The sequence below is a fragment of the Idiotropiscis lumnitzeri genome, chromosome 8 (assembly GCF_059441095.1).
Source record: "Idiotropiscis lumnitzeri isolate Australia: NSW breed Sydney's pygmy pipehorse chromosome 8, RoL_Ilum_1.0, whole genome shotgun sequence".
Taxonomy (NCBI): domain Eukaryota; kingdom Metazoa; phylum Chordata; class Actinopteri; order Syngnathiformes; family Syngnathidae; genus Idiotropiscis; species Idiotropiscis lumnitzeri.
Genome location: NC_142398.1, coordinates 15,063,743 through 15,079,583, shown reverse-complemented (window position 1 = coordinate 15,079,583; position 15,841 = coordinate 15,063,743). Strand labels below are relative to the sequence as shown.

Here is a 15,841-nt window from a genome sequence, read left to right as displayed (position 1 = left end):
TTCTCTTTATCTACTTCTCTGGTTCTCCCTTTTCTAATCATTTTCGGGCTGCGACTTTTCAGAGTTCTTATAATTGTCTCGTTCGGTCCTTCAGACTCGCAATAACTGCAGGATACGAGAGCTCACTGTCTAATACTGATACCGCGGCAATATATATTTTTGGTGTCGGGGCGTGTATGGCTGATGCGACCAGAATGATGGAGAAGAGAGACGGCGTGCTGCTGAGAGATCAGAAAGGCGAGACAGCGTATACCTGGTAATGGCTTGCATTTGTGTAGAGCATTTTCTTGCAGTCTGGTTTTGAATCATCCCACTGAGGTTCATTAAATTCTTTTCGCAGAGATTTATTATATCAGCCGCCTCTCGCTGCCCGCCTCCTTCAAATTTCCCAATCTGATATCCACATGAACAGCCTACTCATATCCCTTCTGTAAAAATCCTCTGTCTGCAGCGCTTCTCAACATCGACGTTTCCTCGGTCCCCTTTTAGGTCTGCACGAGTCGCCGCTGGCCAATGGGCACAGCCACAGCGGGCGGGACTTCCTCAGGAAGCAGATGAGAGGGGAGCTGTTCTCACCGCAGCAGATCGAGGTATTGGACCGCCTGTTTGACAGACAGCCGTCCTGTCCAATCCAATCCAGCTCTGACCTCTATGCGAGCCCAGAACCTGGCAAGGTAAGGGTGTGGCACAGTGCAGAGTTTGGGGGAAAAAGGTCAGGCACGGGCCCGTACCACTGTAGGATTTTGCTTTCATTTCCATTGGAAGAGTTAGCAATCAATAATGGTTTCAAATCAAGAAACACAGTTATCTTGATCTTCCAATTTATGAGACATCACCTCCAAACAACTCCAAACCACGACAATATTAGCAGTTTGCAGACAATATTTATGAATGTAAAAACTTGTCTAGAGATTGTCATGCAGACGTTTTTGCAAAAAGGTGCGCCTCTCAATTCTTTTTTAACCATATCCAAAATCATCCTCCACTATAAATCAATCTTTAATGTTCATTTCATTTCAACCAATCAGAGTGCCGAGTGGCAAAATTTGATTGCTTCAAAAAGAAACAGCAATTAACGGCATGTAGGTGGTCGATACCAGCTCTCCAGATTCTGACAGACAGACAGAAATTGACAGAAATTGTTTCATACCGTGCCACTTTTTCTATAAATTGCCACACATGCATGCTTGGATGTCCTTCCGCCAGAGAAAATATTTGCAGCACATTGATCTTAAAGACTGCCTGATAGACCTCGGCTTCAAATTCCAAACGAAATAATTGCCACAAATAGCAACCCTCATCAACTTCAATTTATTGGTTATTCCTCTGAATATGTTCATTAGGTTGCTCTCAGTAACTTACAACTGCTTTTGACAGTGAGAGAGCTTCTTCTTACTGATGCATCTTGGGAATATTCAGCAATGGAGCATAAACAAAAAGTCCTTGTTCGATTTAAATTGACCTCACGCCCTTTGCCAGCCGTACAATAATGTAAATGTGAGTGGAATGGACAGGTGTAATAACGAAACAATAAGAAGCTAGCATTTGTATTCCGTCTGACGCTTCGAAAACGCACACCTCAGTTTGATATTAAGGAAATAAATTTGCCAAAGTCGCAAAATGACAATTATTATCGTCCCACCTTTGAATACATGCCTCTTTCACTTTTATTGATTTGAGCAGTGTCAAGGGCAGGAGAACAAACACACTAGTAGAGTCATGGCATGTAGAAACACAGATAGGCTACAGCCTTAGACCTTGAGGGCAGAGTTGGCCTTTTTAGCCCATTCATTTTGTTTTGACCAACATGGAGAGTGGAGTGGCACAGGGCGAGAGGTCGACAGGGATTGGCTGAAGTAGCTCTATAGACTTCAAGTCAAGAGTATAATACCCATGATTCATAGGTCAATGTCCTCTCTGAGCCGAGTCAAGCCACTGCGGTCTGGTGACAGACTGGGCTGTTAAACGCCGGGTCGCCCTGGGGTCAGACTGGCTTTAGGAGCCGCATTGTGATTACAAAGAGGTGCACGCACACACACATTGAAGTCCACATTCCGATCTGTCCCTCTACCTCCGCTCCCCTCTATCATCTGGTCTACTAAATGAAACTGAACTACCCCTCCCCCACCTCGCATTTTTCCCAACCAGACTAGAATTTCCCAGAGGGAATGATTGACAGTCATATGCTTAATACTGACAGCGACAGCTCAGCCTCTTTGCTATTTGGGCCCTGATCTATGTGTGTGTGCGTGTTTTTGCGTGTGGGGGTGTGTGTGGGGGTGTGCGTGCGTGTGTGTGTGTGAGTGTGTGTGGTCAAGGAGGGTCACGCTGAATTGTGATAGACCTCGCAAAAAGATGTCAAGAAGGCCTGATGTTGATGTTGAGTGTGTATGTGAATGTGTGTGTAAGTTATTTCAGGTTTTTGGTCTTTGTGGGGACCAATGAAAATCTGTCCAAGTTTAAGAAGCCATTGAAATGGAGTATAGTTGTGGTTCATTTTAAAATGAGTTGGGGACTTCTGCGTGACCTTGTTATATTTATATGATAAATTAACTTCATCTATGTGAAGCCACTTCTCATGCTAATTAACCCCCCCCAAAATAATTATCAAAATTTCCATACCACAAGGTATGATGGGTAAATATCAATATACAATACTTGATTTCTACAAATATGTGTTTTTTAATTTCTTTTTATTGTCAAATGATTTCTTCCACAACATTACTGAGATATTACGATGTCCCATGACTGGTGAGCTAATTTTAGAACAGGCATGCAGGCTACTCATGCGGGGGTATCATGTTGGTGACCCCTGTGTTACACATTGTCCATTTAAGTCTAATTTGTGTAGTAATCAGTTGCTCACTTCTGTCATCAAAACACATTCGTCCATCCTTTCTTTAATCTTTTTTTCTCACTCTTGTTCTCCCTCTCACGATAGTTTATTAAGCCACACAATTAATTTGTGGGTCCATGGCAGAGGGTGTGTCTGCACGTCTGCTTGTCAGACAGAGTTCATTTGAATTTCCCTTCAATCACTTCCCATTAGTCAGGTGATAAATCACCTCAGATGATGGCACCTCCCACCCATCCATAGCATGCCGGGTCCTAATCGCGCCTGTCTCCATTTCCAAAATCAGAACGACAATGATTTTTTTTTTCTTTTTTTGCGCGTGCATTTGGAAAGCTGAAAAAGTGATTGACAAAATGTAATTGATTAACTATCGAGCAGTTCATCAAAAACATCAAAATGCCAGTGTGCCCCTTTGACTACCTTATGAATACAGTACAATAAAATACAATACAACTTCATTTGAATAGCACATTTCACAACAGCTGGAGCTGTAACAAAGCGCTTTCCTTATGGTGTATTATAAATTAACAGGAAATAAGACCAAAAACACAAAGTAGCAATAATTCAAGATCAAAGACAGTGAAAGCAGTAAGATTATTATACATTTCTAACATGAATGTGAAGATGAAAATAACCTTTTTGTTTCATTTAAAAGCATGCAACTATAAAAATAAGGTAAAATATATATTTATAATATGTTGGATATTAAACATGAACTCATTCAAATATTACATTTAACTACACAATAAGAGCACTGTATAAAAAAGTTCCATTACAAAATTAACATGTATTTTTAATAGTAGTAGTAGTAGTAGTAATAATAATAATAATAATAATAATAATAATAATAATAACAATAATAATAAAAAACAATGGTCTTTATCATCGTAATTGTAAATCAAAGCTAGTAACGATTAAAATCTCGAGGAGCTGAAATGCTGCACATTCCCATGCAGCCCTGTTGCGCTCATTTTGAGTGCAGATGATTTCCTTCCTCTGACTCCCTTTCTCGGGCCATCTGTGTGAATTGTATTTGTTTACAGTCAAGCCTTTTTCCATCAGGAGAACACAAGCATGTGAAGAGAGGGCGCGTCAAAGACAGAAATGGGAAAATGGGGGGCAATTTGGCGAGTGGGAAAAAGGGAAATACCATTATGCAAATGCGCTGCTGCAACATGGCGAGGCGCATGTGTGTGAGTGTGTGGCGGAGGGTTGGTTAAGGCTCATCACTTATTGATGAGAGATCAGATCTGGACCAAAGCATTACCTCGCTACCTGTAGCGAGCAATACCTGAGCGGCTACTGATGAGGCAAAATGTCGAATAACCAAACATGTCACAGTGCTGTGATGAATTTTCTTTCGTTAAACTGTCACAAGTGTTTGCCACCACACAATCTTTGTTCACTTTTGAAATTCTGACATGTTATTTACATTTTTCTTTTGACCCGAGAACCATTTATAGTGATGGTCTATACCCGCAGACAAAAATTGTATCAAGGATTCTGCCTGGACATGTGTGATGATACTTGGTTTTGGTTGCCATGTATTACTTTGTATACCACTGTGGTAACTTGTATATATATTAGTGTTGCGATACCACTTTTTGACCCCGATACCATTGTGCAGTATTGACCGATACTGAGCCAATACTTTGGAAACATCAAAATATTTCCACAATTTTTTTTAATCATTTTAAAGAATTGCATACTCACTTGAATGTAAAATTATTCATTCACCATGCGCCCAAAGGCTGTCAAATCTTCAACATGGCCACCTAACACCATCACAACGTACATGCTTACAAATAAATGCATCGTCTAGTCATCTAGGTGCCTTATTTTTATTTTATTTATTTATTTTTAATAAAGGCAAACTGTGCATGGCATTGCCGTAGTGACGTGCACAATCAAAAGCAACATACCTTTTTTGTCACGAGGCAAACACGATCCCCTTTGGGACACAAGAGTCTTGGCTCTTGACAGCAAGTATCGGTACCGATACTGGTATCAAAACTAGCATATATTTTATATTTGTGTGTGTGTAATCAGGATTATGCAGGCTAAGGAAGAATTTGACTCCTTATTCATTTATTTCAGTTTGTTTTGACATTTTCCTTTAGTTCACACTGAACACTTGAATCTTAAAAACAAATGAAGAATGTATTATATTTGTATAATATTTATATAAATATTTTTATAATTTTTTTGATACCGGCAGGCTGTGCAGGCTGTACTGTATTATTTGGTTAGCGAGTATATTCCTGACTGTTAAAAAATGAAATCTCTCTCCAAGGTGCTGAAATGCATTGCTCAAACTTTAGCCACTGATGTCACATCCACCAACTTCCTCTCAGATGCCCGAAATACACGCCTATGCCTCCATTTCTTTCAACCCACCATCCTGGCCCATACAACCTACCCCCCCCCCCGCACCCTCCCCCCCAAATCCCTGCGTGGCCCCCGCAGCTGCGTCCCTCCTCTTTGATGAGGGCTGATGGTGCCGTATGAGCGGCAGAATTGACAACATTTACGGGGGCGAATGAGAATGATCCATCTTCCTTAGCGGGCCTGTCACCCCACTGGCCAAACTTCATCATGGCCAATTACCACAGCAGTCCCCTTCTTCTCCACTGCTGCCTCTGCCCGGCCCCCACATCTACATGGATACATGGACTCATTACACACCATTATAATAAGACTGACGGCAGCCAAGAAATGAAGGTGGGTGCTCGGGGTAGTTACTGGAAGGAGAAAAAATACAGGTGTGATGTGTGAATGCAGGTGGGAGGTAAGGTAGGAGTCATTAAGCTTAAAATGTGCGTCAAGTCTTAAGAGAGAGAGAAAGGCCTTGCAGGTGTGTGCGTGGATGTAAGCTCTTATTTGGCAGGTCACAGTCCAGTGGTTGTGTTGAGTGCTGACGAGCGCAGAGGTGTTTAAGAGGTCAGTGAGCACAAACACACGCTCACACTTCCACTTTCGTACGCTCAAACAAATTCGGAGGTATTAAAAGGGTCACTGCAAAATGCTCACCTCATCGCCGAAAGGAACTTCTGATCGATGTCGTTAGTGTTCACAATCTGCAAACACACTTAAAGACACACGTACACTTCTGCAGTAGGACAGGAATGGGTTATTTAAAAAGTTTCTTGATACTCTCTCGGGGGATCATTCACATGCGATGCAAGAAGTTGTGACAATAATAATTTGGGCTGACGGAGGACATCAATGTATACAAATATGTGTATATAAGCAACATAATGTGCTCTATTTCCTTGCGCATCTTGATTTTTTGGGACGTCTCAGTCAATTTGGTGACTGAAAGTCAGCACAATTTTAAGCCTGCAAAAAGCAGGTCTAAGTTGTGGTGCAAGTGGCATGAAGCAATTTTGGTGAATTGGACCGAGGCGAAGGCAGGACAGATTTTGCACTCCTGGCACATGCGTGGTTGATGTCATCATATTTCCTTCCTAAATATAACAACATTGTGTATGGAACCCTCTGACCCATTGTCGAAATCTTCCATATATTTTTTTAAAATCACCCCATTGGGTGAGCCCACAACTATGGTGGGCTGGGATGTGGGGTGTCACACATGGACACGAAGGATTGGGAGCAAGGCAAACTAAGTGCTCACTTCACAGTGATCTTTGATTACCGGCTTATGCCACTAAAAAATGACTAATACAATTATTCATATAAAATAAAATGGAAAATATTTGCTTCTTTTAAACATCTTACTTTTTGTCAAGACATTTTCAACATCTGTTTCTCACCTTGTTTCAGAATGAAACTATTTACTCATTTTACTTGCTAAAATCATGCTAATCCGTTAGATGTACTGCATACTGTATATCTATTAACTAGTTTTGTTACAGTATTTCCTGCACTTGACTGACTAGGCTGACATCTGTGTCCACGCCTATTATCAGTAGCTGATGATAAATTGGTTCTGTGGGGTCAAACACAGGTCATGTTAAGGGGAACGTGGCCATAGTCTGTCAGTGTGTCTGCATTTTGGCAGTTGGGGGAGCGAGCTGTCAGTGGCAGCTGAGACTTAATAAACAGTTGATGATGACGATCGATTGGGCGTATATGAAACTAGATGATCTAAAGGTCACGATCGAGCTCCGGTTTTTGACAATAAATCTGAAGAAATGTCTTAGATTTAAAGCTTTTGAGTCATTTTTGGCAAGCTGTGATGGCAATGGTAAAAGCCAGATGGTCGAAGTGAGTCTGTAAATTCAACAGAGAGTGAGAGAGGGCGAGCGAGTGAGAGAGATGCATGCGGGTAGAGCGCAATAGAAATAGATGAAGAAAAATAGCAAGTTGATCCCGTGGTTATAAACAGTTGGACTTGGTTGTAGAGTAAATCGTTGTCTTTGTAAACAGATCAATAGACTCTCTGAAGTGTGTGTGTGTTAGTGTGTTAGTGTGCGTGTTGGTGTGTGTGTGTGTGTGTGTGTGTTTGCGCATGAAGGAAACAGTGGCATGTAGCAAGATCAAAATGCTGTATTAATGTGTTTGTCATGCGTCCCAAAAAGTCCTGAAAACACGTATGTGTGTGTGTGTGTGTGTGTGTGTGTGTGTGTGTTTGCGCATGAAGGAAGCAGTGACATGCAGCAAGATCAAAATGCTGCATTAATGTGTTCTTCGTGTCCGGTTAGCAGATAACGTCATGATGTTTTAAGCTTCCTCCTCCTCTTCCTGTTTCTATCCAGACATCGGATTACTCCTCCATGGCCTCGCTAGCCAGTGGACTGGACGAGATGAAGAACACTTTGGCCAATCCCGGCACAGGGGCGGAATTAGGAGCCAGCGTGGCCGGCCCACAGTCCTATTCGCTTGTTCCAGGTAAGGGAGACAGCAGAAATTTTACTCTTGTCAGCGAGACAAATTAATATATGATAGTGGAATAAATAAACATATTTGGTTGATTAGTTCAGAATTACTTAGACCAGCGTTTCCCAATTTTAGGGCTGAGATGACAAAAAGTGTGCCAACTGCCAGGGTCAATTTCTGCGGGCAAGTTTTGTGGCGTTTCAAGCAGGCACATTTTGGTACTTTTTTAATTTATGTTTAATTGATGTTTATTTCTTACGTTTACTTTTCTTTACCTTATATTTGTATGCGCGGTATATATTTCGGGACCCCTGCATTGCAGTGTATGTCATTTTCACATTGGGCCACAAAATATTCCCATTAAACTTTACAATAATCCAACATCTTTCTTAGGACCATTACCTCGATATTTGCATGAATCTCTTGTTGAAGTGGCAAATTGGATGCATACGGATCTCAATTTTGGTATTTAATTATTCATTGGTTTACGGTAAGCATGGGACCGTGCAGATTGTTGCTATTGGGGAGGAAGCGCCGCTGATGTCATGTAAATGTGGCATTGACTTGATTCTAATGTACAGCCTCTGTCTCTCTAATCCATTTAAGAGATAGTCCACTTCCTGTGTGTGTGTGTGTTCAGAATGTCAGTGTGACAGCAGGACAATTTAGTTGCGCAAACACTATTAAATCTGTATATATGCACAAAAACCTTTCCTCGCAATGTTTTTCAATCCTGCTCAACCCCCCAGTGCACATGTTTAATCCACGTATTAGATGAAGAAATAAAGTCATTCATACGCCCGATACTGTAATCCTTATAAAGTCTACTTGAACTGCGCCGTGGGCTGCACACTTTGAAAGTGTTTTAATGTCTATAAAGAGCTCAGTGCCTTCCATCTCCGGAGAGACATGCCTGAAGGAAAGAGTGGCAAGAAAGATGGACAGATAGAGAAGCGGTATAAAAGCGTGTCTCCATTTAGGGACACTGGGAGAGGCAGTTGTTAATTAAGAGTAGACTAGGGAGCACTCGGACAAGGCTTCAGTGCTCCCATCGGTAATGAGGAGAATCATAGAGCTGGGAATTTGGGATATCTGGGAATTGCCTCTTTTTGGCCGTCCGAAAACCACAGAGGAATAATACCTGCCGGAGCAGAGACAGTGATAGAAAAAGACATTTCCATTTCTGCTTATGCATGCACACATTCATATTCACACACACACACACACGTGTTTGGAATATTATGCATGACTGTCTTTTCTGTCAGAATAGAGCTCCCTCTACGGGGTGCGAGGCCTACGTCTTTTGGTGCTGTGTTGATCCTGAATATGTTGCTGCTCGTAATTTCAATTTAGTTTCGCTTTGATGTGCTCGCCAATCGTAAGTGGGGTTTGGTTTGGTACCCAGTCGTGGGTGTGGTTTGCATTTTGCCTGAAGTCAGCTGAGTTGGGCTAGTAGCGATCCTGTGACCCTGAAGAGGACGAGCGCTGTAGAAAATGTTCGGCTGGATGGTCAGCCATCCGACCTGCAAGACGGGGTGTTTTCCCGTTTCCCCTAAGAAAGTGCTCGCCTCGATCGGCTTGGTAGCTTCCCTGTTCTTTCATTCACGTTCCTATGTGGGTAGAGTGCCATAATTGCACTCAAGTATGACGACTATTACTTTAGAATAATATGACTCAAGAGAAAGTAAAAAGTAATCCTCAAAATATTTACTTCAGTAAGAGTGAGTAAATATACAGTGAAAAAAAAATGAAGTACTGAGTAACTGGTGAACATGGAATGAAAAATAGACAAAAATGCAAATTAACTAAAACAATAATAATAATAGAATTGCATAACTCAAGGCAAATTCAGCCACACTTAATTGTCTCAAAATCAACATTCATAAAACAGCACAATAGGCTCGCCGGGCAGATCTTAGCTAGAAATCCGCCAAGTATTTCATAAAGTTTGAAGTGGAGTTCTTGCAGGCTGAAATGTGGACATTTTTGGGCAATAGCCGTTCTTTCTCCTTATCTTCCCGTAAACATACTAAATATGACGCTAAGGATGTTCTGCCTTTTGCGACGGCAATTCGCACACCGTTGACACGTAAACTACTTGACTGCCTGAATTTGGTCGGTGCATTTGAATCAAATGTTGCTAAAATTGTTATATTGGATCAGTGAAAAATGAGTCATGAAACAAAAGTCTCTCTGATAACCTTTGCAAATAGATCAGACATTGTCATAATGCGTGGATGAAAATAAAAGTAGCGGACAGAATGTTGCTGAGAGTAAGAGAATAAAAGTAGCACTTCTTCCGAACAAAAATACTGAAGTTCCCCTTCGTGCTTGTCACGTGACTCGCAGGGGAAACTTAAAAGGGATTTAATTCACAAAAAGGCAAACAAGGAACTTGGAAAAACTGAAATATCAAAAAGTGCAAAACAACAGTGACGAACAAAACAAAACGACTTGAGTTAACGAAACTTGACTGCGAGACAGGTATGAAGACATGAACATGAACATCTGACACTGACAGCAATGGATGGACAAGAAGTGAAAGCGACCAGGGAACTAAATACAAACAAAGTAACGAGACAATGAGGAGCACCTGGACAAGACACAAAAGGGTTGGAGGGAGCTGATTGGTTCACACTAGGGAGTGAGACGACAAGCAAGCACAGGTGAACACAATCAGATTGACTAAACACTAAACAAGGAAAAAAATTATACTAAAAATACTAAATAAAAACACAGACCATGAAAGTACATATATATGTATTTTTTTTCTTTCTTTTTTTTAACTGTATTAGAATTAAAATAAGTTAAAAAAATACTGAAGTTAAAGTAAAAATGATTTTACATTAAAACTACTGCCTAGTATAATTTATCCCCAAATGTACTTGATATAAATATAAAAGAGTAAATACAGCGCGTTACAACACACCTCTGTTCGTGAACCTTGCTTTGTGCACTGAGCGCACAAAAGCTCTTTCCTTAACAGTTCCCACAAATATGAAACAATAGAATTGTCAGTTTGAGGCGTGCGTCTCGATCGCTTTGCCCAAATAGTGTAAGCACGTGTGTTAGGGAGTCCAGTATCCAGAGGAGACTTGTTCACGTTGTGCTGACCTCTACGGCAAAGCGGTGGACAACCGCTACATCATCACGCAGCGCTGGCACTTGTGCACACAAACACAAAGACACGTAGACGCACACCTCCGAGGATCTGGCCCTGTCTGCCCCCTCTAAGTTGGGCTGGAGAGAGTCCATCTCTGCTCTGTTTCTCTCCCCCCCCCACCCCCCGCTGCCCCCCCATCCCTCCTCTTGCCCTGCGCACTGACCCTGAGCGGATGAGCAGCCCGCCTGCGCTAATGCCTCGCTGTCGCGTCAAACACTGAGAAAAACTTTACTACACTAAGACAGCAAAGATGAGGCGGAGAGGGACAGAGGAGAAAAGGGATAAGGCAGAGTAAAAATTTGCGTTCAGCATGGACCATGTCTGAGTGAAAGAATTGCATATTTGGTCCTTATTTCATTTCGTTCTGTCAGCTCCATTGCGTGTCAACTCAATTTCAAAGTTCTACCTCAACACTCGTTATTCTGTTTTTTGTTAAGACCTTGTTATATAATGGCGGGCACAATTTCTGCGTGAGAACAGAATAGCACTCATTAAAGTGTAGGCTGCTGCCAAGGTTCGACGTTCCTAATTTGGATCATCACTTAATTGTCCACCTTATGAATTTGGCTGAATTTTGTTATTTATAATCATATTATTAAGTGGGAAATTGCAGCGGACCGTATTCATTTCAGTCGTTTTTGCATTAGTCTTCCCTTAATAGCCGACAAATGGGTATGAAAAATCTCTGGTGGGCATATTTTTTTTTTTTTTTTAATCTTCAAAAATGAAAGAATGAAAAATGGAAGAAAGTACCAAAGAAGGGGGGGGGGGAAGAAATAAAATGGACATACCTTTTAATTATCACACTTATTCTAACATTTTTAACCAAAAATATCATCACTCGTATTGAAGCTTTGGTCCATCAAATACGCAAATATATATCTATGAAGTCTTCTATATTGCCATGTGTCGAATACAGTACACAATGTGCACTCCAATTGCTCACTGTGACTGTTCCGCTCTATAATTATTGTTTCCCCTTTTCCAAAAACCTTCCTTTCTTCTTTCCAGCTAGTTGTGGTTACGTGGAAGGGAAGTGAATGGGATTGCTGGCGTTAGCATGTGAGCTGTTGATGATGATGATGATAAATGCGTGTGCAGGAGGCTGTTGATGCATGTGTAGGTGCGTTTGTGTATGATGATGATGATGATGAATGGAGGGCTCGAACGCCACTCACATACGTTTACACATTCCATATGACGCAAACGCAGAGAAATGATTTGGGCCAACACACTGTCATGTCGTCATTGCGGTTTTATATCCTGTCCGGCTTCGGACAGCCACGGAGGTGGGGGCTTTGACTTTGGGAAGAATGAACTAAACGGGCATCAAGTCAATGAAAATAATGAAAGTCAATAGTCCAAATACCCTAATGTATGGTTTAATATGCAAATTAAATTGATTAATTTCTACTTAACTGTTAGTTGGAGCTGGATGGATCGGTGTTGTATTATCGGGGCATTCCGAATACATGCGATATGATCGTTTGGACACTTTTCTAACTATTGATCATTTCAGTCAGGTATTGTCAATGTGCGCCTCATTGCAGGTCGAGACCTCGCCAGCACCACCCTGCCGGGCTACCCTCCTCATGTGCCCCCCACGGGACAGGGCAGCTACTCCACCCCCTCCCTCACTGGCATGGTACCAGGTACTCACAACTCGTGACTTTGCACCATATCTCTTGGCAAACATCTCAGAGGATGGATCTCGATGGATACGCGTGTGCGTGCGGGGTGTTTTCGGGATATTCATCTCGCGTTGCCGTTTCTTCTTGTTTTGTCTGCCAATGCTACGGCTGACAGTGCTCCCAGTGGGGTGGCGCGCGCGCGCGCGTGTGTGTATCATTAGAAAGCAGCCACAGTAGCACAGCTGTCCCTCCTCAACATTAGTAATTTGTTTTTAATGAGAATCACCAGTGACCCACGACTAATTCATTCATTCCCTTCCACTCTGCCTTCTTCGCCGCTTTTGTGTTTCAATCCTGGGCCGCTACGCTTGCTCTCGTTGCTCCTTCTTGCTCACAGATTTTCAGTGGGAGGAAAGGAGCGTCAGCGGATGAAACTAAAACGCCGAAATAATGTGGTTTACAAGTGTTTGTTTTGATGTAGCCCCAATCATTTCGTTTGGGACACACACGCACGCACGCACGCACGCTCACAGGCGCGCACGCACAGTCTCGGTGGACGTGTCGCAACAGCACGTCTCAAGATGGCTAACCCTGTCGCCCTGTCCCCATGCACTCACCCCATCCTGTCCTCAGGTTTGACAGCATATTTGGGAGCGACTTCACTTGTGCGCCGTTTGTGTGTGCGTGTGCGCGCGCGTTTGTTTTTGACAGAGTGCGTGTGCGACCTTGACACGGCGCTACACCAGGGAGACCTGCGAGCCTCATCTCTCCTCCTTACCTCCCCTCCCCTTCGCCTCACTCGCACATCCTTGTCTCCTAAACAACCTGACATGTTGCCGTCACCACGGTGATGACAAGGGGTGGATGTTCGCACCCGGGGATGCCATGGAGACCGCATCCCGACCCCACCTGACAGTTGCAGACAAACACACATACACAAACACTTGTTCTTGCGGGTAATGTGGGGAGGATAACTTTCTGACAAAGTGGAATTATACAAACATTCCGAGCAGAGATGGAGATCATCTGCAAACTTTGCTCCTCTGCCTTGGCTGTGTTTTATAGCTGCTAAATTACCCTCATTTTTTTTCCGTCCACTCTGTCTAATATCATACCTTCATTAAGTAAGCAACTCTCTTCTGTTCTTCTCTCCCTCACTCTCTCTCTCGGTGCAGCAGGGGGGCTGACACTCAGAGGGGGTGTTGGTGAGCACTGAGGCAGAACCGACAGAGCGAGAGGGAGAGGAGGGGATGGAGGTGGTGTTGGGGGTGCGCGGGCGAGGGGGGGGTGCACCAGGGTCTGTGACTGTCAGCGATGGGAGAGGGATCCCCCGGGAGAAGTTGAGGGTTCAGGAGTAGAGGAAAAGAAAGAGTGGGGGAAAAAAATTTGGAAAAAAGGAGCAAGTCAGCAGCGGGGTGAGGAGAGGGAGAAAAAAAGGAGGAGAAGAAATGGAAGAAGAATGTTGTTTTGATGTGAAGGGTGATGGACCAACTGTAGCCATGCAGGCAGGTCGGAAGTGGGGGAGGAGAAGGAGGAGGGAGAAAAATAGAGGGGAAAGGGCGAAGCGGAGACAAGAGAATGAGTAAACCCCAGACAGTAGGTAGTAAATGAGGGAGAAAAGCTACGCTATCATCCGCTGCACGGCTTGCACTCACTCGCAGCAAGACTGCAAACTGTACTGCAAGGAAAACTTGGATGTTGTCTCTTAAACCCCGGGACAAATTAGCTATTCCCATCGTCTTACCTTTAGGTTTAAGTAATACAATTTTACAATTCTGAACAGACTTAAAAATAAATTGTTTGTATATCTTCTTCGAATGAATGTAAATGCACTAAGGTTATTAATGTTATCAAAAACGAACAAAATACGTTTTGGTCTTGGGCTATTTCATACATAGATTTTTGAAGTTGTTGACTGTTTGGTCGTCTTTATATACATCTGTCGAACTGCTTATCTATTTTAACAGCAAATACCCGTGTTTAAAAAAAATAATACTAAAACTAAGAAAAAAAAAACAACTTAAAATGAAGCATAATTTAAAAAAACTGATAAAACATAACAAACCTGCTCTAAAATTTTTTAAATATAACCTAATTTGAAAAACAAAATGAGAAAAAGTCGAAATGAAACTATAAGGAAAACCCCAAAACTATTATAAACTTGAAACCTATGTGTCTAATGTTTAACATTCTTAACTGCAACACAAGTGTTAAAACAAGTGAACCATTATAAGACTTAAAAACAACCAAACATGCGACTCAACTTCAACTTTGAGAAGAGCATGGCGTCACAATAAGCCAAATAAAAAGCCCACACAGTTTTTTCATTTTGAAGTATGCTAATCTGAAGTCTTGTAAGGTACACTAGAGCATTTCAAAATAAATCCCACAAACGGCTTTCAACTTTGAGGGCTCCACTTTTGCATTCCACTTGCGCCTTTTGGCTACAGTGAGGTCACAGTGTGAATGTGCTTTTCACACTGCACTTAGTTTGTGCAGCACAACGCAAGCATGATGGTGGAAAGACACTATTTGCTGTACTTACAAGCTCAAATAAACTCTTGAAGTTTCCGAGTAGGCCATTGAGAGTGTGTTGATGCAAAAGGCAAACAGATAATATGCTCCAACTCTTTGTTTAATAATTGTTTGACATCATCTGCTTCGCTTTTTTTCAGGAGGAGATTTCTCTGGAAGCCCTTATTCCCATCCTCAGTATTCCACATACAACGAATCCTGGAGATTTCCTAACCCCAGTTTATTAGGTACGTGTCGACATAAAATTATATAAAAAAATAGTAATATATATATATATATATATATATATATATATGATATTTTTTTTAAATTTATTTCTTTATTTTATTATTTTTTTTTTTTTATTTATTTGGGTCATATTCGTGTCCAATCAAGACAGGGGTGAGGCTCTGCTTATTTACTGCTCTATTAATTTACCCCTCTCCCTTCCTCTGCCCTCAGTGTTTCAGCAAGATTACGGCTCCCTCTTAGGTACTGAAATCGGCTGTTCTTCCGGTCTCTTCACCAGCCAGGCGGGACAGATGCAAGGTCGGTGAAAAACATTTAAAAAAAAAAAAAAAAAAAAGGAGAGGAATCATGCTTTACTCCTTTAAGTACGATATACTTTAGACGTTTTCAGAGACACTGGGGGGCTTAGTGTGGATGACAAGGAAAAGGACCGGGCTCCCATAATGAGGCACAGGATGTGAGTGAAGGTGACAAATGAAAGAAAGTTGAGTTAGGAGTAAATGGCGAGCAAGGGAGCCTGAAGTCATGAGTGAGACTAAATAGTTTGTCAGGTTGGCTTAATGCTTCACTTCCCCAAAGAGCCTCCTGAGA

At 42.1% G+C, this 15,841-nt stretch overlaps 1 protein-coding gene across 3 annotated transcripts in view; it reads left to right on the top strand.

Annotated features, from left to right (window-relative positions):
* pax5 (paired box 5) overlaps positions 1–15,841 on the top strand; it is a 44,112-nt gene that overhangs the window by 24,069 nt on the left and 4,202 nt on the right. For 2 of the 3 annotated variants that reach the window (XM_088302270.1, XM_088302271.1), the window contains exons 6-10: positions 490–590; positions 7,573–7,705; positions 12,407–12,508; positions 15,163–15,249; positions 15,464–15,550. In XM_088302270.1, the coding sequence (XP_088158396.1) occupies positions 490–590; positions 7,573–7,705; positions 12,407–12,508; positions 15,163–15,249; positions 15,464–15,550 (510 nt within the window). Of the gene's footprint in view, positions 1–489; positions 675–7,572; positions 7,706–12,406; positions 12,509–15,162; positions 15,250–15,463; positions 15,551–15,841 lie in introns of all 3 variants that reach the window. The other variant, XM_088302269.1, reaches the window with a different exon arrangement.